Source organism: Mirounga angustirostris, unplaced genomic scaffold (genome assembly GCF_029215605.1).
Source record: "Mirounga angustirostris isolate CCGP_5_RB_7025 unplaced genomic scaffold, mMirAng1.0.hap1 SCAF_1, whole genome shotgun sequence".
Taxonomy (NCBI): Eukaryota; Metazoa; Chordata; class Mammalia; order Carnivora; family Phocidae; genus Mirounga; species Mirounga angustirostris.
This window is the reverse complement of record NW_026991709.1, coordinates 198,975,442-198,998,570: the sequence shown is the minus strand read 5'-3', so window position 1 is coordinate 198,998,570 and position 23,129 is coordinate 198,975,442. Positions and strand designations below refer to the sequence as shown.

Below are 23,129 nucleotides of genomic sequence, written 5' to 3'. Positions count from 1 at the left end.
TTGAACAGAAAGGACATTAACACACACACACACAAAGACATTAACTTGACCAAGAATGGCTGGGATAAACTAAAAATTATAAAAATAAGAACTACATTTGTATATATCAGCCAGACTTCCTCACACACCAATGAGGACAAAAGAAAACTTAAAGAAACAGTGTAAACAGTTCTCTTTACATGAGAGAACACTAGTGACCAGTCAAGGGAAAGGCCCATAGACTCAAAGACAGAATCAAATGAAACTATTTTTGATCCCTGTGGTGATGTGGGCAGAAAGATTAGGGTTTTTTTAAAAGATTTTATTTATTTATTTGAGAGAGAGAATGAGACAGAGAGCATGAGAGAGGGGAGGGTCAGAGGGAGAAGCAGACTCCCCGCCGAGCAGGGAGCCCGATGCGGGACTTGATCCCGGGACTCCAGGATCATGACCTGAGCCGAAGGCAGCCGCTTAACCGACTGAGCCACCCAGGTGCCCCGAGAAAGATTAGTTTTCCATTTAGTCTAGTCTACTCTGTCCCAGAGGCCTAATTACTCGAGGCTCTCTCCAGACAACGGGAACAACTTACAAGGTTTGTCGTTCTTCTCATGACAAGGGGAGCTGTCCAGAGGCTTGCCATGCACGACGGGGTCTCTTCATCATTCTAAAAGAGAAAAACTATTATAAAGATCCAGCAGAGACTAACAGTTTGAAGGCATTAGGTGTGATTCTGCCTGAGGAGTATCAGACAGGCCTGGATAGGAAGCCTCTAATGTTCGCTCCTCTTTCCCACTGCCCAGTATGTTAAGGTCAGAAGAGCATCATGTTTCTCAATTCGGACATCTGAACGTGTAACTAAAAGCACCTTCCACCCCAAGGGTACGTGAAGAGGTAGCCTCTGGCTCTCCAGCTTCACGTCAGCTCGTCTTTTACTCTTCTTGTTCCAGGTCTCTTGTACAAAATAGACTGTTAGCTCCTTCAGGGTATGAAGGATCCTCTGGGTGTCTTCTTTTGAAGAACTGCCCCACTTCCACCTCAATTTAATTAGACTAGGAGCAGTCTCAATAAATTCTCACCAAAAGAACAAAAATATCAGCCACCCCAAAGCCCTGGGGAATTGCTGTTCTTTCTCACAGGACTTCCCCAGCGTACTTAGGGGAATGGGCAGGAACACACACACACACACCACCTTCAGATTCTCTCCATCAAGAAGGTCCATGAAGCCATCGTCCTCATCAGACAAAGTGGCCGTCACAGGAGACTGGGGCATAAAAATAGGAACGAAATTCCCTGGTTCGCTGCCATCTCTTTCATTGGAGGAAAGCTGGAAGACAGAATTCACGGCTTGTTAATAACTGATCAGATTGGATTTCCTTGGATGGGTCATTAGATTTTATGAGGAAAACATATTGTATTTATTAGAAGTAAAATTTTAGCAGATACTCATCAAAGGAAAATGCAGCCTAAGATGATAAAGGATTTGATGTCTACACATAGTCCTGAGTAGAATCAGGCCTGGAAGCCTTCACAAAAACCTCTTCTCAGAAGCAATTCACTTTACAGTGGGATCTGGGGAGAGCCTCTAACGAAGGGCAAGGTTTGCTTTACCAGAGGACTGTAATCAGTGAATAGGGATCAACATGCGGGTTGTGATACAGTAGGATAACCTGCTGCAATGAGGAAGGGTGAGAAGACAGAATCTCTGCCCACAGAATGGCCTAGAGAATGCTTATGTAACTCCAGCTCTGAAGAGGGGCGGGGAGCGGTAAAGGGTGACCTGGTTCTACACAGTCCATCCTAGTCTGTTAGACTTGGAATTTAAATGACAAGTGCTGTTTTTAACTGAGGAATTACTGTGTAGTGGACACTATGATATGATCTTAAGTGTTCAGTTCCATTTAAACCTCACAACACAGTAAGGGGAGTAACTCCTTTTCTACTTATTTAGCAAATCAGGAAACCAATGCTTAAGAGAGGTTACCACAAGGTTACCATGGCTCACCCGTTTGACTCCAAAGCCCAAGCTTCTCTCACTACATTTTCTCCTAGGAGAGAGAACTGCTCCTGGAGTAAAAATAGGGTATCTCACTAGGTGACACTATGTTGTTGTTTGGGGGGGAACCCCCAACATAAAACTAATGTATTATTTAATATAGGAAATTTAGAAAGATGGCTCCTAAGTCTACCATCTAGAGATAAACATTGCTGGGGTACTTGGGTGGCTCAGTCGGTTAAGGGTCTGCCTTCGGCTCAGGTCATGATCTCAGGGTCCTGGGGTCGAGCCCCAAGTGGCTCCCTGCTCAGAGGGGAGTCTACTTCTCCCTCTGCCCCTCCCCCCTGCTGGTGCTCTCTCTCTGTCAAATAAATAAGTAAAATCTTAAAAAAAAAAAAAATTCTAGAGATAAACATTACTAATACAAACATTGCTGATAGTGAATTATATCTTTTCTAGGTGCTTCCCAAAGCCAGGAAAAATGTTCAGAGATGTATCTTTTCCCACAGTAAGGAGGCAGTCTCAACTTAAGTCCTACAAATAATCCTTAAGACACAAATCCCTTTGCAATAGAACTGTATTAATCCTTAAGCTGCCCTCTCGTTTTCGGCGTCAATTGCCTACCTAGGGAGGGATCCTCTCTGCAGCTAGCCTCCTCTGCTTCAGGCACCAGCTTGCTTCACAGAAATTCTAGGCTGCCTCTGATCCTCCCCAAGTGCTCCTGAGTATGCTTTGGGCACACAGGCAAGTTTCCAGCTAGCAGAACCAAGGGGCAGGTAACTTTATCGTGGGGCGACACCCTCTGAAGGCTCACACTAGAATACCAGTATTTGTGGGAAGCCTGGGTGGCTCAGTCAGTTAAGCGTCTGCCTTCAGCTCAGGTCGTGATCCCAGGGGCCTGGGATCGAGTGCTCCATCAGGCTCCTTGCTCAGCCAGGAGCCTACTTCTCCCTCCCCCTGCTGTTCCCCTTCTTGTACACCCTCTCTCTCTGACAAATAAATAAATGAATTCTTAAAAAAAAATTTTATAATACCAGTATTTGTGACCTAGGTTCTGGGATCCCTAGTGCACATGTGATACAGCAAATGACAGACAAGTCACCTATAATTAGGGAAGGCTAGGTGACCACAATAAACCCCGATGGGGTGGTCTTCAAGGGCACACTAAAGATATTTAGTTTTGGATACCCAGTACTTAAAAGAATTACTGTGTAGTTGGGAATCAGTAGATTTTGTTAAATCCTGGTCTTCTGTTATCTGTGTCCTTTGACAAATCAGCCAACCTCCCTCACCAGACTTTCCCTATCTGTAAAATGGGTTAACTCCAGCTACTTCACAGGCTTATGAGAACATATATAGAAGTGCTTTGTGCAAATGCTAGACAGAGCAATGATACTGGCTGAACCTGAACCTCAGACCACAAGCCAGACTGGAAAGCTGTATTTTCACATGCAAATTCACAGGAAAGACTGGAAACCAAATGTGGTCATCTCGTTGGGCCTTTCTAGCCTTAGCTATCAGATCACCAGTAGGCAACTTTGGAAGCAGTGACGCCTCTTTCTGGCAAAGAAATAACCCTGGGGTAGGTAGCCCCCAATTCTGTCAAGTAGCCCATAGGTGGTAGGTTCACTGGAATCCCCAATAGTTCTTAATAAACCACCTTTGGAAGAAGCCAAGTGCTGTCTCTGAACAAAACCACTCTGGGAAGTACCTCTTAGCACTCAGGAGGCACTATGAAAGATCAAGTTTTAAGACCTATAATCCCACCGTACACACATTTAGAAGAATGACCCAGCATGCCTGCAGATTATTTCCCCAGAATTGACAAGGTCAAATATTCCTTGCTCAAGTTCAATATTCCAAACAGACCATCTCTCACTCTGCTTCTGCCTGTCTGCTCTCCAGACACAGCAAAAATACCAAAAAATGTGACAGTCTAGTTTCAAATGACAAAGTCAAGGTAAAGACTACAAGAGCTACTGTAGCGTCTTCAACTCCGGGTTCAAGAAGGTGCTTTAATTCTGTTCCCATCAGGAACTCCCCTGTGAAAGCCAGGGCACATACCATCCGAGCTGGGGCAGAGTTCTGCCTCTGTGTGAAGAGATCTTTACTCTCCTCAAGTCCATGAGAATGCAGGCAGCCACGAGATGCCGGTCTTATTGGCTTCTTAAACTCAAAGGCTTCCTGCAAGACAGTAGAGTCAAGACATATTCCACTGTCCATGAAAACCAGGGCCTCAGCTGTAGCTCGGGTGAGACAGCCAAGGGAGCAGGCACTGCTCACCTTTGTAATTGCCTCCAAACTAAGGGTTTACCCATTTCTGAGCTTAACTCCAACACTGGATCTGTGTCACGAAGAATTTCACAGACTTTGTCAACAGCTGACTTCCAAGGCAGCATTTTTTCTCTCACCACAAAGACTATTTCCTGACACAAACATAAATATCGGCCAAGTATACAAAACACTGAGTTAATAAGCTAAATCCAATCAACAACTTCCTAAAATCTAAAGCAAAGGGTTTCAATATAATTGCCCGTGAATGGGAGCAAAAACTTTTCACTCTAGATTTGTTTGAAGATTTTGTATTTTCCACCTTCTTCCTACCAACAGGAGGTAATTATTTTCCACTTAAAGTTATTGTACTCCATACTCAAAGCAATGGAAAATTAAGAAAACTACTGTTTTTACTCAACATGAATGAATTGCACATGTTGAGTGAAAGCCAGAAGTGACAGAATACATTCTGTATGATTCCATTTACTTCAAGTTTGAAAGCACTTATAATCCACCTACCTAAAACAGCCACTTCACTTGGGATGAAGTGCTCAGCAAATATCAGAGCATGTATAAGCAACACAGGACTAAGTACTTTCTATGCATTAACTCATATAACCATCACCGATCATCCCCATTTTACAGATGAGGAAGAAACTAGGCCGTACAGATTAAGTGATGTGCCTAAGACCATAAGAGCTCTTTAACCACCATCTATGCTCTTTCCCCTCCAGAACAAAATTCCAAGCGGGCAATCCTGGGAAAAGCCACGTTCAGGGGAAAACCAGGCATCAGTACAGCTTCAGTGTGTCCAGTAGAAGGCAGTACACGTACACACACACACACACACACACACGCACACACGCACACGCACGCACGCAAGCAAGCATGCCGAGGCAGTGCTCCAAGCACTCAAGGCAGGAACTCACTTTATGTATTGTCCCTCAGAACCACTCACAAGTTGCTAAGGGAATCACTGGGAGCATTCATGGAGGCAGTAGGTTTTACACGAAGTCTGGAAGATGATAAGGATTATAAACTGTGGCATTTTAGCAGGGGATGGAAAAGGGGAAGAAATCAAATGGGGATATAGTGAGAATGAAGGCTGGAAAAACTGAGCCAAGTCACGGAACTGTTTTGGGTGCTTACCCTGTGCAGTGCACCTGGCAGGTATGAGAGAAAAGCCAGGCCAGGGTGTTCCTGGATTTTTGGATGGAACACCACAAGCTCACCCTCTAAGCTACCAGTTCAGTTACTCTGTGATTCCCTGAGACTTGTTGGCCCTGTTCTTTCAAATACTGCCAAGAAGCCTTTTCCTAAGCTTACAACTCATCCCAGGGTGAGCACAAAGAGGCAGGGCCTGGGCAGACCCTTCTGGATAAAGTATTCATGGATACAATTACTCCTAAGGGCTACCATCTGAGCAACTCCTCCCTGCCAGGAACCACTTTAAATGCTTTATATACATTATCTTATTTAATTCCATAATGCCCTACAAGTTACTGCTATTCATATTTTATGAGCAAAGAAATGAAGAAGCCTAAAAAGAAGTAATGGGTCAAGGTCACACAAGCAGGATTCAAATCCAGGTTTCTCTGACTGCAGAGACCATGCATGACTTTGGTGAAGGTCTAGTTTCCCAGAAAGCAGCCCAACCACTTCTCTAAGCCACCTCTGGCTTTACCTCTATCCTACATTAGTATATTGAGGCCACTCACGTTTTCCTTGTTCTCATCCTGGTCCATCAGCTGAAAGACATCATGGTCAAGAGAATCAGAATGGCTCCTCTTCAGAGCTGGGCTACATCCCAAGAGCTTCTGCTGTCAAAATGAAAAAAAGACATTAGGGTACATAAATGACAATTCAATGAAACTCAGGTTCAAAAGAAAAACAAAAATGGCAGTGGCGGGGGTGGGGTTTATCTCCTCACACACTGCAGGTGGTAACCAAGAAATGTGGCCAGGGTTCCACCTTGCCACAACATGGGGTAGGAGATCCCACTACATGGCTTCCCACCTAACCTCACAAGGTAGGTCTACAGCCCTCTCAGCAGAGATTTAGGGTGCCAAATCAATCCAGAAATATCATTTGCAAAAAAAAGAATACTTCCTGTATCTAACTGGTAGTTAGAACTGAAGGTGAGGTTGTTTAGGTGTTTTGAGTGCTTACAAGACTAAGGAAAAGCAGTCTTTGCTGTCTAAATTAAGGTCTCCCATCAAGGTCATACTGATAGCTAAGGAGACAGATAATATGAATTAGCTCAAAATAAAAAGGGAACTAACTTACAGGCAGGAAACTTATTCTCCTCATGGGATTTTCAAGGCTGCAATGAGATCAGGTAAACAATGAGAATAAAACAAGAGAGAGGTATTCATATTAGCAGATGCAGTGGTCTTAGTCTATAGTTTGGGGAGGGGTTAGTCAAACATCCCCATTTTAGGCAAGATGGAAGAACAGATTTCTGAGGCTGTCCTGTTCTCACAAGCACCCCCAACATTACTGGGCTTCTAGGTAAAAAGAGCAAGCCCAGGTCTTCTCTTAAAATACACATTTCTCGGGGCACCTGGGTGGCTCAGTTGGTTAAGTGTCTGCCTTTGGCTTGGGTCATGAGCTCAGGGTCCTGGGATCGAGTCCCACATCAGGCTCTCTGCTCAGCAGGGAGTTTGCTTCTCCTCCTCTCTCTCGGATAAAGAGATAAAATCTTAAAACAAAAAACAAAAAAACCCCCACATTTCTCTTAAGTCTATGATGCCAGAGGGTGAAGTAAGGGTTTGGGCAAGACTCAAAGAGAACACCACAAATTACAGCTAAAATAAAGGATGGGAAGTCCTAAAAACTGCTGGCACAAACAACTCATTCTCTAAAGGCACCAGACTTATTTATAGGATCCACAAGTCTTACTCGGGTCAGCTAAATCCAGGGCTCCCATCCAGAGCACAAAGAATTTCAATAAAAAATTAAGAAAAGTCTTTCCTAAGCACAAATTTTTTAAAACCAGTGAATACATACTTTTCTTTACTGTCCAAGGGCCCAGGAGAATCCAGACAGAAGCCTGTGGGAAATAATAAAACCTCAGGAAATAATACATGAGACACCATTTTGTCATTAAAACAAAAATACTACTAGTACTGTTTCCGTAAGCCATCAATCAAGACTCAGGCTTGGGCTTTTGCCAGAATTAAAGTGGCATCATTATCTGATTGTCAAAAACTTCGTTTATCTGCACAAGTCTTAACATTTTCATGGTATATCTACCAATCCCCTTTTCCTACTTACAAATACCATCAAGGGAATAAGTTGTGACAATTAAACATAATCTTATGATGATTGGTTGGTTATTCAGAGATTACCCAGGTAACTTTCTGTGAGTGCAGACCACGGAAAGAATAGGTACTGGTTTTCTGGAACAGTTCTGACTTCAAAATATTTTATCTTGTCAGATCATATGTGTAATTTGGGGGTTTGGAAAAATACATTAGTCCTATGACAAACCAAGTATTCATTGCCTTTAAATAACACCAAGTAAGGTGCTCATCTCACCAAAGGGAGCAAGGTGTAGGAGACACCTCTCAGTATGGCCCAGACCCACCAACGTCTGCCTAGTGCACACCTCTCCACATAACTGCAGGAAGTCAAGTGTTAGCTCTGATACTCTCATCTGCCATGCTGCCACAAGTAAGCAGCCTATCCCTAGTTCTTAAGAAGTCTACATTTTAAGAGGCGCCTGGGTGGCTCAGTCAGTTAAGCGTCTGCCTTCGGCTCAGGTCATGGTCTCAGGGTCCTGGGATCGAGCCCCGCACCGGGCTCCCTGCTCGGCGGGAAGCCTGCTTCTCCCTCTCCCACTCCCCCTGCTTGTGTTCCCTCTCTCGCTCTCTCTCTGTCAAATAAATAACTGGAATCTTAAAAAAAAAAAAAAAAAAAAAAAGTCTACATTTTTAAGACCTTTGCTCTTATTCCCTAACCTAAAGCATCTGTGCAAATATAACCATGAATTTATGAATTAGAGTAAAATGCACTGGTCCATTTCCTTCATAGCAGGTTCACTGAAACAATAATTTGACTCTGTGTTTCAACCAATACGCTTTTCTGGTCTTGGTGTTATAGTTCATTTTACCCAGCTACTCATCCTCAAGATCAAACACGCACCACCTCCATGCAGACACTGGACACTTGTTTCCTCCATAAACTACCATAGGGCCTTCTTTGTCCTGTTGTTTTTTTTTTTTTTTAAAGATTTTATTTATTTATTTGAGAGAGAGAATGAGATAGAGCGAGCATGAGAGGGGGGAGGGTCAGAGGGAGAAGCAGACTCCCTGCCGAGCAGGGAGCCCGATCCGGGACTCGATCCAGGGACTCCAGGATCATGACCTGAGCCAAAGGCAGTCGCTTAACCAACTGAGCCACCCAGGCGCCCCTTTGTCCTGTTTTAAGGGTATTTGTCACGGAATGCCATGACTCTTGTTTACTGTCTCAACTAGTCACCAAACTAAGTTCCTAGGTGAAGCGCATGTTACAACAAATTCCCAAGTTTTGATCCCCATGTAGTAAACACATAATAAATGTTCAAGACTACAGGAATACCTGAATCGGTTGACTCAGAGGAGCCCATTCTCTGCAGACTGCTGTTTCTCACCTCCAGCGGCTGTTCATATTCACTGAAAGCATGAGAAAGAATTCTATGTATTTCTAAAACCTAATTGCAAGGTTACATACAGGAGACAGGCCATGAGGTTAGCAAGTATCCAGGCTGCTCTTAACCATCTACTTCTAAGGCCACACCACAGACCCCATTTTGCCACCCAAAACACCCAGTTAGCACTTGAATATAAAAGATGAGAATGGAGTGGGTAGGCATGGCCTGGGTCAGGCTGTAGACAAGAGGACTATGATGTTGGAGTATTTCCTGAAATGAGAGCATGTGTTCTAGGTACCTGCTAGGATGAAAGATGAATCAGACAAGTTCCTGCTTTTCAGAGGTTGGAAAACGTACAAGACATGTGCTTACAGAGAAAATGGGACGTCCAAAACTGTAGGGTAATCAGCTCCACCAGAAACACCGTGGGATGCATGTTTCGCCATAAGGAAAAGTCCAGGGAGCTTTTGAGGATGGAAAGTTGAATAAAAAGGCCTGGCCTTAGGAAAGCAGGGGTGGACATCAGGAATGTGCACGGGCTAAGGAACTGAGATGATTTTGCACGTACTCCAGTTAAGAAAATGCCATGTCTCTCTGTAGAGAAGGAACAAAGCTCGCAGGAAGCTAAGATCCTTCGAGATGGTTCAGCAAAGGGTAGAAGTGAGCGCCTGAAAGGGTCCGCTTTGCCCCCGTGGGGTAGATTACAAAGAGCTTCCTGGGATCGGGACAGAAGAGTACAAAGCAATCTGAAAGGGGTGGCCAAGGTGGGGAACCCGGGCCGACCCCACCCCCCACCGGGCCCGGCTCGGGGCTGAGGGCGGCCCTGGAGGGTCGGAACGGCCTCTCCCGCCCCACATTCCGCCTGGGGTGAGGGTGCACATGGCGGGCCCCAAATCAGCCGGGCGGCCCACGAGCGGCGGACAGGTCTCGCCCCGCTCCGGGCCCGTTTCCCAGCCGGATCCCCCCCGAGAGCCGTCTGGGAGCCCAGCGGCCTGCGGCACCGCTCGCCAGTCCCTCCTCACCTGCCCAGCCCCTGCAGCTGGTCCATGGTGACCGTCAGGTTGGTGACAGGCGACAGGCCCCCGGAGGCTGGTGCGCCGAACAGCGCTTTCACGACGGGCTGCGGCGCGGGAGGGGAACTGCAGGCGAAGAGCAGGCGGCGGCGGTGCGGGGGCTCCGGGCCCAGTTCCATGGCGGCGCCCGGCCTCCCAGGGCTCCCGCTCTCTCTTCCTCCGCCTCCGCCGCGCCCGCCCCACCCCGCCGGCACCGGCCTCGGCCGCGCGCCCCGCCGCGGGCGCCCGCGGGTCAAACACAAACACGACCCCGCGGTTCAGGGACGCGGCTGCCGCGGGCAAGCGGCGCGGACGGGCGGCTGTGCGGACCCGGCAGGCGCCAGCCACATGCACGGGTGATTCCCCCGCACCCCGCGAGGCCAGCGGGCGGGCGGGCGCCGGCAACCTGAAGATTAAATCCAAACAAACGCGTCAGGTCAGTAAGAGAAAGCGGCCAGGGCCGCGAGGCCAAGGCCAGGGCTCACACTCTCTTCGCTTTTCTCCCTTTTTTGCCCGAACCCGGGGTCGCAGAGCACCAAGCGGACCTTCACCTCCCTTCCGGGCTGTCGCGGCCGAGGTGGCCTTTCGCGGTAATAGCTGCTCACTAGGGACCGCCGCTGCCCCGCCCCCCTTTCCTAGTTGGCGCCAAACGGAATCCACCAATCAGTAAGCAACTTCTCCTCCTCGCTCCCGAATGGCAGCTACGCTGGGCCAATGAGAGGGGAAGAAGGAAGCAGCTCGCGGGGCTCGGCGGGGTCACCCGCTCTCCGAAAGGGGCGGGGCCTAGGGGAGGCCGGAGCGGATCCGAACGAGAGGGGGCTGCTCACAGGTCAATGAAAACTCCCAGCAGAACCTGCGAGGCGCGGGTAGAGGCGGAGAGCCCTCTCTTGCCCCGTTGCATGCTGGGAAGCGTAGTTCCCACCCCGCACTGCGGTCCAGGCACCTCTTACCGGTTGTGGGCCACCGCTGCGTAGCCCTTTCCCGGAGGTCCATACACAGAGGGGACGTGCAGCCTGGAGAGAGCCGTCCTGGCCACTGGGGGCCGGGCCGGGCCCAGCCTTGGCTCGACCTGTAACCGTGCGGTACTGTAGGCCCCTCTCTTCCGCCCGGGACCTCCAGGCCCCAATTTTGTAACGAGGGTAGGAACTGAATGTCCCGAGGACTGGACTCTGCGTCTCGAACTCCAGGCCCCAACAACGAAACGCTTAACATTCCTGCGGTGCTGGCCACGAACTGACCAACAGACTTGAACCCTACGATACAGGCTGCCAGACTCTGCATTCATTGCTCACCTCCATTTTAAGCTCTTACTGTATTTTTCAGAATCGTTTCCTTCCTTTCTACCCTTTCTTACCCTATTGGGTGGCTCCTAGATAGCAATGCCATAAATATAATAATAGTTAACACTTACATAGTGTTGATGTGCCAGACACTGTTCCAAGTGCTTTATCTGTACTAATTTATTTAATCCTTGCAACTCTATGAGGGAAGAATTGTTCCCATTTTATAGGTGACCATATTTATTTTTATATCTCCTGCATCAATGGCAGGTCCTAGATCCAATGATTTTATAAAAGGCATAGGTACAGTAATCAGGCTGCGAGAGGACTTGTCTGTAGACAGCATGCTTAGAGCATACACGCTGCTTATTTAGATGGTGTATTTATTTTAGGTGTCTGGTGGAGATTATGACCATTACCTCGGTTTAGGGCCAGCCATCAAATTCATTTAATTCAGTGTTTCTTTGAAAAGCTTTTGCTTTCAAGGATTTGCATTACACAAATAACACAAAATAATTATAGCCTTAGAAAATACAGATAAACAATTTAAAACATCATCTGTAGTTTTACCATCACCAAGAACACAACTGTCAATATTTTAAACTTTTTTAAAAACATTTTAAACTTTGCATGTGTGTGCATTGTAAACATACAATCGGTATTTGTTTCAGAGTCAAATAAAGGAATTGAAAGCTCACCCTTCTAGGGATGCCTGGGTGGCTCGGTTGGCTAAGCGTCTGCCTTCGGCTCAGGCCCTGATCCCGGGGTCCTGGGATTGAGTCCTGTATGGGGCTCCCTTCTCAGCGGGGAGCCTGCTTCTCCCTCTGCCTGCCGCTCCCCCTGCTTGTGCGCTCTCTCTCTCTGACAAATAAATAAATAAAATCTTTTCTAAAAAAAGAAAGCTCTCCCTCCTTGCCTGAGTAGACATTCCCCGAGTGGGATCAGCCCAAGAGGACTAACATACGGAAGCATTTCCACCAGCAAGTCCAAGTACTGGAATAAAAACTTGATGTCTGAAATGTGAAATGGAAGCAAAAGGAGAAGCATAGTTTCACCAAACCATTTCCCCCATTCACTTAGGCATGCTCTCTGAAATCCTGGAGGAGCACTATGGTACGGGAGGAACCCTGCACTGACTGGGAGGTCTGAGTTCTAATATGCTTCTGCTTTGGGGCAAGTCAATTTTTGCTCATTCATTCAGTCTCTACTAAGAGCCTACCAATTGGGCGCCTGGGTGGCTCAGTTGGTTAAGCGACTGCCTTCGGCTCAGGTCATGATCCTGGAGTCCCGGGATTGAGTCCCGCATCGGGCTCCCTGCTCAGCGGGGAGTCTGCTTCTCCCTCTGACCTTCCTCCTTCTCATGCTCTCTGTCTCTCATTCTCTCTCTCTCAAATAAATAAATAAAATCTTAAAAAAAAAAAAAAAGAGCCTACCAATTTGCTAGGTCTAAATAGTCAGGGTTTTCCTGGACACTAGCCTGAAAGGCCCTTCTTACCTCCGTTGTCACTTCACTCAGCAAAATCTACCCTTTCCAGGAAAGCTCTACCCTCAGACATCCCAACTGATCTATTCCCGTTATCATCCACCTTCCAGGCACCATATGTTTACATTTGATTCTGTGATTCTTGGATCAGGGTGAGTCTCCCCCAAATGACTATAAACTTAAAAGGGTAGGGACCCTGCCTTTTTCTCCCCCTTGTTTAGTACCAGCAAGGCCCTGGTACTCCTCAGAACATACAGATTGAATACATGCTACAAAGAAAAAGTGTAACCCCTTTGGGGGTAGGGGGGAAGAAGAAGAAGAAAAAAAAAAGTATGAATGCTTTGAGTGTTTAAGAAGGGAATCTGATCTGGGGCGCCTGGGTGACTCAGTTGGTTAAGCGACTGCCTTCGGCTCAGGTCATGATCCTGGGGTCCCTGGATCGAGTCCCGCATCGGGCTCCCTGCTCCGCAGGGAGTCTGCTTCTCCCTCTGACCCTCCCCGCTCTCATGCTCTCTCTCTCTCAAATAAATAAATAAAATCTTTAAAAAAAAAAAAAAAGAAGGGAATCTGATCTGATCTGGTATGTCCCTGAGGAAATGTCCAGAAGGATAAATCCTTAGGAGGTGGAAGAGAGTGTTCTGGGCAGAGGGACAGGCCCTAAGCAAAGGCTCTGAGGCTGGACGGAGTCTCTGGTGCAGAGCAGACAACCATGGGAGAAGAGGAGGCTGGGGAGGGCCCAGACTCTGCAGGGGCTTGGAGACCACATTCTGGAACTTGGACTTTATCTCAAAGGCTATGGGAAACAAAGCAAGATTTACATTTACATTTTAAGCAGATAACCCTGGCTGCAGAATGGGGAATAGATTTCAGAGCAGCAGTGGGAGAGCTGGGGAGACCAGTTTGGAGGGGATCACAAGGTCCCGCTGTGAGAAGGTGGTGACTTGAACGAGGCAGGAGGTGATGTAGAGGGGGGAAGTAGGTCTCTATTGGACCTGTGAGTGGTGACGGAGGTGGATCACAACTGTGTCCCTCGAATAGTGAGGTGCCCAAGCAGGGTTCCTGCCTCCTCCCTGCCACTCCTTGGCAACCACAGAAACTTGGCTTTTAAATCTGCATTAGGTATTGCAGTGCCTTGTCCATTTTGCTTGAAGAAAGGAGTCCCTTGTTAAACAAAAAACCCGAATAGCTTTCCATCAATTATCAGACTTAATTTCTGGGGCAAAAGAAACATTCCTTTTCTGATTTCATGTTTTATGTGTGCTCATTCTCCTTTCACCCACCTGTGCTGGCAGCAGGTTTGGGTTGATTCTGCCTGGTTATGGGAGGCAGCATGAGACCTCCCCGCGCCGCCGCGCCCCCCCCCCCATCAGGTTTCTGTTTACAATAAGAAGGAGGGTCAGAGCTTTCAAAGATGAATGAGCTGTCCAGGAGGTGTGTAACCAGTGTGTTAGATGCTGTCAAGGTGAGGAGGAGTCCCTACAATCAGAGGTTCCCAAATTCTGGTTCTACATCACAATCATATGGGGATTTATTTCTTGAGTAGATAATCCATTTGTACGGTACAAATTCAAATGGTACCAAAAAGTCCTACAGTAAATCTCCTCCTCATCCCTGTGCCAGCAACCCTGTTTTCTTCCCTGTTGGTCACCACTGTAGCCAGCTTTTTTGTCTCCTAGAGTCTGTGTCTATGCTAACAGTACATTCTCTCCCACATACACTTGTGATTTTTCCCGGACGGCAACATATTATAAACACTGTCCTGAACATTTCTTTTTTCACTTGATGTATCTTGGAGATGGTTCAATATCACAGAGTTCCTCAGTTTCTTCTTCTTCTTCTTTTTTTAAGATTTTATTTATTCAGGGACGCCTGGGTGGCTCAGTCGGTTAAGCGTCTGCCTTCGGCTCAGGTCATGATCCCAGGGTCCTGGGATCGAGTCCTGCATCAGGCTCCCTGCTCCGCGGGGAGCCTGCTTCTCCCTCTGCCTCTGTCTCTCTCTCTGTCTCTCATGAATAAATAAATAAAATCTTAAAAAAAAAATTTATTTATTCATTTGAGAGAGAGAGCGCACGAGAGGTGGGGGGAATGGGTAGGGGGGAAGGGCAGAGGGAGAGGAAATAGCAGACTCCCCACTGAGCAGGGAGCCTAACATGGGGTTCAATCCCAGGACCTGAGATCATGACCTGAGACTAAGGCAGGTGCTTAACTGACTGAGCCACCCAGGTGCCCTCCTCAGTTTCTTTCTTTCTTTCTTTCTTTTTTATTTTATTTTATTTTTTATTTATTTATTTTTTTTTTTTTTTAAGATTTTATTTATTTATTTGAGACAGAGAGAATGAGAGACAGAGAGCATGAGAGGGGGGAGGGTCAGAGGGAGAAGCAGACTCCCTGCCGAGCAGGGAGCCCAATGCGGGACTCGATCCCGGGACTCCAGGATCATGACCTGAGCCGAAGGCAGTCGCTTAACCAACTGAGCCACCCAGGCGCCCCCCTCAGTTTCTTTTTTGAAGACTACCAATTTGGGGAGCTTTTTTGAAAATACAGACGCTCTGGTCTCCCTTGGATTTTTTGATGTCACAATTTTAGCATGGGGCTCTGCTTGGTATCTGCGCTATCAGAAAGTTCTCTGAATTGTTCTGATACACAGCCAGGTTGGGGAACGACTGAACTGTTTGGATTTTAAGGACATCGAGGACCAGAGATCACACACATTATTTTGATATGTAATTTGAATTTCTACTATATTGTGCTGCGTAACAAGTCTCGTAGGATGGTATTCTGAGCACAGGCTATGTCTTGTCTCATGGCTAAATGTTTGCTCTCAAATGACAGTCTTTTCTAGCAGGAGCCCCTCCATTTTTTTCATGGGTGCTCCTGAACAGTTTCACCCACCCCCGCTACTTCTTCAGTCTTATCCCCACAGAACTCCCAAGTTCCTGCCTCCAGTCAGAATCTCCCTCCTGAATTCCAGCCCCTCATCTGAATCCACCTAGAAATGGCCCACTGGCAACACAACTCTACTTGCCTCAAGTTCGCATCTCTTTCCTTCCAAGCTTCTGACTCTCCCCAGGGCTCTTGGCAGAAAATGGCACCATCATCTATCTGTTCCTTCTCCTCACTGCTGCCCTGGTCTAGTTGGACTCCCAGGCCCTGGCCCCAAGTGATCTTTCTAAATGCAAATCTAATTTCTTCTTCCCTCTTCCTCTGCTCAAAGCCCTGCCTGTACCCAGCACGTTGCGTAAAGCAGGGGCTCTCATACATTTTGGACCTGTGACCCAGAACACACATTTCAGAAAGTTTCCAATACATCATTTATTCATACTTCATGCAACACACTCTTTTCTATTTTATTTTATGTCACTTAAAAAATCCTGGTAATGAGGGGTGCCTGGGTGGCTCAGTTGATTAAGCATGCATCCGACTCTTCAGCTCAAGTCATGATCTCAGGTTTGGGAGATCTAGCTTGGTGCTGGGTGTGGGGGCTGCTTAAGATTCTCTCTCTCCCACCCCACCCCTCTCTCTCTAAAAAATCAAAAACCCAAACCAAAAACCAAACCAAACAAAATTAATATTATGATGGCTTTTGACCTATAGTTTGAAAAGCAATGGGTGACAGGCTGAAGCCCAAAACCTTTGGCCCAGGACACCAGATCCTTTATGGTGAGGCACCCTCCTCTCCCGCTCCATCTCCATACCCTCACAAGCACCCCAGTACCAGCCATGACCCTCCTGGCCCTCCAGAAACCTGACACTACTTAGGCCTCTCTGCTGTCACAGTCCCCACGGGTCCAGGGTGCCCTCCCCTGCCCAGTTCACTATTTCAAATATTTTCGTCCCTTAAATCTGAAAAATTTCTTCCCTCTGCTCCTGTCTGGGGAGATTCATACTTGCTTCAACATCCCTATTCTTGCATTCATTCATTCAACAAATATTTATTGGTTACTGGGACAAACAGGGAGGGTTGGAAAGAAAATGCCACAATCCCTACCCTCAGGGGGCTTACATCTACCAAATGCAATCTCACAGAATGATCCTTCTAATAATGGAGTCATCACCATGATAATGGTTGCCTTTGAGGTTAGTGGGACCTGGAGGAGGGGAGGAGATAGAGATGGGGAAGGCTGGAGGAGGTGGGGTGCTTCCCAAAGGAGATTAAAGCTGTTGGAGCTTGAAGGCTGACACAGTTCTTGGCATAGGTCCCTGGGAAAGGGGAATATGGGGTCAGCTGAGGTGGGGTGCTTTCTAAGAAGAGCCCCCTGAAGCTAGGAGGTGAGAACAGCACTTTTTGGGAACTACTTCTGAGTTGTCCCAGCCAAGTCTTAGAATGGGGTGGTTGATAGGTATTTGGTTGTTCTCTGCTTGGGGCTAAAATGAATAATGGGGGCGCCTGGGTGGCTCAGTTGGTTAAGCGACTGCCTTCGGCTTAGGTCATGATCCTGGAGTCCCCAGATCCAGTCCCGCATCAGGCTCCCTGCTCAGCAGGGAGTCTGCTTCTCCCTCTGACCCTCCCCCCTCTCATGTGCTCTCTCTCTCTCTCATTCTCTCTCTCAAATAAATAAATAAAATCTTAAAAAATAAAATAAAATAAAATAAAATGAATAATGAAGCTATGAACATTTGTTTAAGTGCTTTTTGGTGCACTTATGAACCATACAAAACAAATGGGAGGAAGTGGGAGGAAGGAGTCAGCTCTTGAACGACTTAGAGCTTGCTGAAGGGTTGGGCCTGTGGACAGTGGAGGGCATGGAGGGTGGGTGATAATGGGCTCAGAATTGCTACAAGGTGGGTCAGGTTGGGGAGAATGGGAAGGCCTGCAAGGTGGGGCTGTGCAAATAGTCCCAGGTGAGGAAAGGTGATATCGTGAACCAAGGCAGGGGCCTTAGCAATAGGAAGAAGGGAGTGACCTTGGGAAGGAGGTAGGGATCGTTGGATTTTGATAACAGAGTTGAGGAGGTTAGGGAGAGGAAGCAGTCTAGAGTGAATCATCAGTAATGACTTAAGCAACTGGCTGGATGGTAACATTATTTCAACAATAGGCAGCACAGTTCTTGGAGGAATTTGATAAGTTCCATTTTGTGCTTGTGTACTACATGGGCTTGGCACTCAGGAGAGAGATTTGTGGTTCATTAGCACGAGGATGGTAAGTCCGTTGAGGATGTGCAAAAAGTGTATTTGGAAACTGGGTGTTGGGAGCATCAGTGTTGAAGACTGGGTGTAGCAGGAGAGGCCTGTGGAGGTAGGGCTGGGGAAGGAACCACAGGGAAGGAGGGGACAGTCCATGGTTGAGACATACCTTGAAGGGAGTCAGGGAAGGTGGCCGGATGGAGGTCTTGGTCATGTTGAGTGGGTGAGAGAGGCGGGAGGTGAGAGGAAGGCTCTGGAAAGGTAAGAGATGGCACAGAAGGTACAATATGGTTCATAAGTGCACCAAAAAGCACTTAAACAAATGTTCATAGCTTCATTATTCATTTTAGCCCCAAGCAGAGAACAACCAAATACCTATCAACAATAGAATGGGTAAATGGAGGTTCTTTCATGCAGCAACAAAAAGAAGAGAACTACCCATACTATGGATGAGTCTCACAATCCATGTTGAACATAAGCCAGATGCAGAAGAGGACATGCTGTTTGATTCTGCTGACATAAAGTTTTTATAAAATGAAGTCCTGCTTTTTGATCTTTGGTGATAGAAGTGAGGGTACTCGTCATCTATGGGGGGTGGGTGGTGACTGGAAGGGGCTGTAAGGAGAACTTTGGGCGGGGGCTCTATCCCAGGACCCTGGGATCATGACCTGAGCCGAAGGCAGACGCTTAACGACTGAGCCACCCAGGCGCCCCGGGTCATATAGTTTCTTGATCTGGGTGCTGGTGACATGAATGTGTTCACCCTGTGGAAACTCACTGAGCCGCACACTCATGGTTTGTTCACTTTTCTGCGTGAATGGTATATTTCTTAATTTATTTTTAATTTGTTTTATTTTTTTAAAGATTTAATTTATTTGAGAGAGAGAGAGCATGAGCAGGGGAGAGGGGCAGAGGGAAAGGGAGAAGCAGCGTCCCAGGAAGCCCGAAGGGGCTCCATCCCAAGACCCCGGGACCCCGGGATCATGATGTGAGCCGAAGGCAGACGCTTAACTGACTGAGCCACCCAGGTGCCCCTTGTTTTGTTTTGTTTTGTTTTTAAAGATTTTATTTTTGAGTAATCTCTACACCCAACACGGGGCTCAGACCTACAACCCCGAGATCAAGAGTCACATGCTCCATAGACTGAACCAGCCAGGTGCCCCTGAAGTGTTTATTGTTAATAATAAAATTATTATTAAATTTTATGTATATATACAATTATTAAATTATATATATATATGAAATAAAACCTGCCCTTGATGCCACTTTCCCCTCCAGCTATAGTCTTTCCCTTCACAGTTAAATTCAAAAATGTTGTCTCTAATTTCCCTCCTCCCATTTTGTCTTAAACCCACTTCAATCAGACATTCACCCTCCCTACTCTGTGGAAATGGCGTTTGGCAAGTTCTCCAGGGAACCTTCATTTTGCTGAATCTGGTGACCAATTCGTACACCTTGTCTTACTCTCCAGAAGCTGTCCATTACAGCACTGGATGCAATTGACTACTCCCTTCTAGAAACATTTGCTTCCCTTGACTTTCAGGACACCATTCTCCAAATTTTCCTCCCACCTCAAATGGCTCCTATAAAAAGATGCTATAGAGAGGTCATGATAGAGGGAGCCATTTGGCCCCTCAAGGGTGAGAACCAGACATAGGGAGAGAGCCTTGGGCCTGCTGGGTAAGTCAGAAGCTTCTCCGGGCTCCCTGCTCAGCAGGGAGTCTGCTTCTCCCTCTGACCTTCCTCCTTCTCATGCTCTCTGTCTCTCATTCTCTCTCTCTCAAATAAATAAATAAAATCTTAAAAAAAAAAAAAAAGAAGAAGAAGAAAAGGGCGCCTGGGTGGCTCAGTTGGTTAAGCGACTGCCTTCGGTTCAGGTCATGATCCTGGAGTCCCGGGATCGAGTCCCGCATCGGGCTCCCTGCTCGGCAGGGAGTCTGCTTCTCCCTCTGACCCTCCTCCCTCTCATGTGCTTGCTCTCTCTCATTCTCGCTCTCTGAAATAAATAAATAAAATCTTTAAAAAAAAAAAAAAAAAGAAGCTTCTCTGGGGCATCAGGACTTCTTGTTCCCAGAAGCATGAGGAGAAATGTGTGGAGTGGAAGAAGACTAAGAATTTGAGTGTTATCCTGAAGGTGGTGGGTTTAGAAAGGGCCTTTGTGAAGCCGTCATCCCTCTCCTCTCCCCCTCCATAGAAGATGGACTGGACTTAGGGAGATGGCAGTTCCCTAGGGTCCCCTTTCTCTCCAGAAAAGGTTGAGGACTATTTCTGCCACTCTTCTCCCTGGACATGGGTGTAGCACCTGAGGAGGCCGCCAGAGGGCACTTGTTTCCCAGGAGAATATTCTCTGGGAAAGAATTGAGGAGTGTTGCTGGCAGAAGAAGCCGCTGTGGTTAGAGCGGCTTGGGATGGAAGCGAAGCGTGTGTGGAAAAGTCGGAAGCGCCCTAATTGCTGGGGTTTGTTTCCAGAGCCTTTTGCAAGGTGGGACATGCTCAAGGCCGGGAGCCCCAAACCTGTGTTGTTGGTCTCAGCTGGCCCTTTACCTTCTGTGTCAGCCTCTTGACCACTCTTGGTCTCAGTTTTACACTCAAGGAAATGGGAGGAATGACCCCTGACCAGTCTACCCCATAGAGGCATTAGCAAGAGAGAACAAAGTAAATAATTTAAATACTCTTCAGAAATCTGAAATGAAGTGAACTGGGATTGCCGACCCTCGCTGTCCCCCATGCTGCCCGTGTGCCAATGTAACCTAGTAAGTGTGACACTACCCTTGAAACTCCATAAAAGCATAGCGTTGAACAAAAATCAAAATGGCTGCGCTAATGCTTCAGCAAAGCTTGATTTTAAAGGAATCTTTTCCTAGGGCGCTTGGGTGGCTCAGTCATTAAGCGTCTGCCTTCGGCTCAGGTCGTGATCCCAGCGTCCTGGGATGGAGCCCCACATCGGGCTCCCTGCTCCATGGGGAGCCTGCTTCTCCCTCTCCCACTCCCCCTGCTGGTGTTCCCTCTCTCGCTGTGTCTCTCTCTGTCAAAACATAAATAAAATCTTTAAAAAACAAAATAAAAAATAATCTTTTCCCTCTCTTCTGCAGACCTCCCCTCCTCCCTTCTTGGCCTTTTTTTCTTTTTTAAGTTTCCTTTTTAAATTTTTTTAGTAATCTCTATACCCCATTGTAGGGCTTGAACTCCCGACCCTGAGGTCAAGGGTCACATGCTTTTTTGACTGAGCCAGCCGGGCATCCCCCTTCTTGGCCTTTTGTTTCAGGAACCCGGTACCACCCTGAAGACATGACAAACGAGGTTGGCAGCACGTACACAATTCCTGTCTAAACCGGCTAGATCCCGTATTTCCCTATAATCCCCTCCTCCCACCCCACCCCAGGCCCTTCCTCCCGGCAGGCATGCTGTTTTAAAGGTCTCAGCCTGCTGCAGCCTCCTTCTCCCGGCAAAGCAATAAAGCTATTGTTTCTCCTTATACCCAAACTCTGTCTTCATGTTACATATTTCAGCTCCAGAGCACAGAGACTGGTTTTCAACAACACACTCATGTACACTACTGTGAGTAAGGATGGAGCGCTGCACATTATGAGACAGGTGATTCCCCAGCAGGCAGAGGTGGTGAGTCCTGAGTTAGGTCTGAGGCAGCTGGCAGGGAATGGAGGACACTGGGGCAATAGGGAGTCATGGTAGGTTCTAGAGCAGTGGGAGGGCTTCATTCTAAAGGGCCAAGTTTTCTTGTGAGCTTTCTTGGGGTCATCCCTCTGGAAGTCAGAGGTCCTGGGGAGCAGCTGAGCTCTTCCTGCAGCTTGCCTGGGTGCTGTCCCTCCCTCCCCCCACCAGAATATACGGGCAGCTGAAGGGGCCTGGAGACCAACAAGCTGGACCTGTGGTATCATTGCCTCTGTCCTGGTCTTTCTCAATCCCTGGGCCTCTGGGAAGTGAAATTGTTCCTGAGGCTCCCTCCCATCCTGTTTGAGTTAGAGCATCTTGTGCCATCCTGCTGTTAGCTGGTTGACAAATGGCCACATTAGGCAAGGTGTTGTGGGAGGGGATTGCAGGTGGGAGGGTGGGGCTTGGTTTCCAGGACCTATTCCTTTCTAGCCCTGAGCAATGCCTGCCCTAGAAGGAATTGAGGCTGGACGTATTCTGATCTTTTACACCTAAAATCCAGACTCTAAGGCCTGCTCCAGGCCTTCTGGGATGTTTGTGAGTTCTGTGAAAAAAGGGGCAAATTTGAGGAAATTGGGGTTAATCAGAATGAAACAGGTTCCTTTTCTTCAGGACTCTTCAGAGGCTTTAATAAGCTAACGTGTATTGTGAGTCTCCAAGAACCAGCAAGGGAGGTTTTACATACTTACTTGAATAAGGGATGCTTTTCATAGAGTCTTGCGTGACCACTAGTCCACGGAACACAATCTGAGAAGTACCTACTTAGTTCAGTGTGGCCCCCACATTCATTTCACATGTGTGGAAATAGAAACGCAGAGGAGGGAGTTGTCGCCCTCAGCCCCAGGTTGGTGGGCTCCGCTCCTAAATACAACCTGGGTCTCCCTTCCCTGGGCACACTCAGAACCTTCCCAAGTGGGCAGGGAGGGGGCACCGCAGGCCTAATCCTCTTCCTCACCGCCCACCCTTTCTCCCGTCTGGCCTCAAGGGCCAGCTCATGTAAGCTTGGGCTTCGTGTTCGCAGAGAGTTGAGGAGAGAGAACAACATTCCTTCCTGGAAGGATATGCCCACACCTTGCCAGCACTTATCTGCCCACTCTACAGCTTTTATTTTATTAAAAAAAATTTTTTTAAAGTGATCTCTACACCCAACATGGGGTTTGAACTCACAACCCAGAGATCAAGAGTCGTGTTCTCTACCGACTGAGCCAGCCAGGCGGCACCCCTCCCCACCAGCCTACAACTTTTAAAATTGAGGTATACATTATCTACCATAAAATTCACATTTTTAAGAGTAATTATATGAGTTTTGACAAATACATGCAATTGTGTAACCACCAGCACAATCGAGATGTGGACCATTCTCATCACCCTAGAACATTCCCTCAAGCCCCTTTGTAGTCACTCTCTTCTTCCCAGCCCCAGCCACTGATCTACTCTCTACCACTATAGTTTTGCGTATTCTGGAAATTTCACGGGAATAGCATCATACGGTAGGTGATCATCTTCTGTATCTGGCTTCCTTCACTGAGCATAATGTCTGTGAGGTTTATTTGTGATGTGTACATGGGCACTTCTTTCCTTTTTACTTGTCAGTAACATTCCATTGCAGGGACGTTCCACAGTTTGATGGGCCTACTGATGG

General features: G+C 47.2%; 1 protein-coding gene across 8 annotated transcripts in view; it reads right to left on the bottom strand.

The window, feature by feature from the left end:
- The window catches only part of CDC25A (cell division cycle 25A), a 29,049-nt gene extending 18,489 nt beyond the window's left edge, over positions 1-10,560 (bottom strand). Inside the window, exons 1-9 of one of the 8 annotated variants that reach the window (XM_064596629.1) lie at positions 10,477-10,560; positions 9,902-10,337; positions 8,828-8,901; positions 7,256-7,298; positions 6,533-6,569; positions 5,965-6,066; positions 4,037-4,156; positions 1,169-1,303; positions 569-643 (exon numbers count right to left, since the gene is read on the bottom strand). In XM_064596629.1, the coding sequence (XP_064452699.1) occupies positions 569-643; positions 1,169-1,303; positions 4,037-4,156; positions 5,965-6,066; positions 6,533-6,569; positions 7,256-7,298; positions 8,828-8,901; positions 9,902-10,071 (756 nt within the window). In that variant the 5' untranslated portion in view covers positions 10,072-10,337; positions 10,477-10,560. Of the gene's footprint in view, positions 1-568; positions 644-1,168; positions 1,304-4,036; positions 4,157-5,964; positions 6,067-6,532; positions 6,570-7,255; positions 7,299-8,827; positions 8,902-9,901 lie in introns of all 8 variants that reach the window. The other 7 variants (XM_045862509.3, XM_045862510.3, XM_045862511.3 and 4 more) reach the window with 7 other exon arrangements.
- Positions 10,561-23,129: the final 12,569 nt, after the last annotated feature.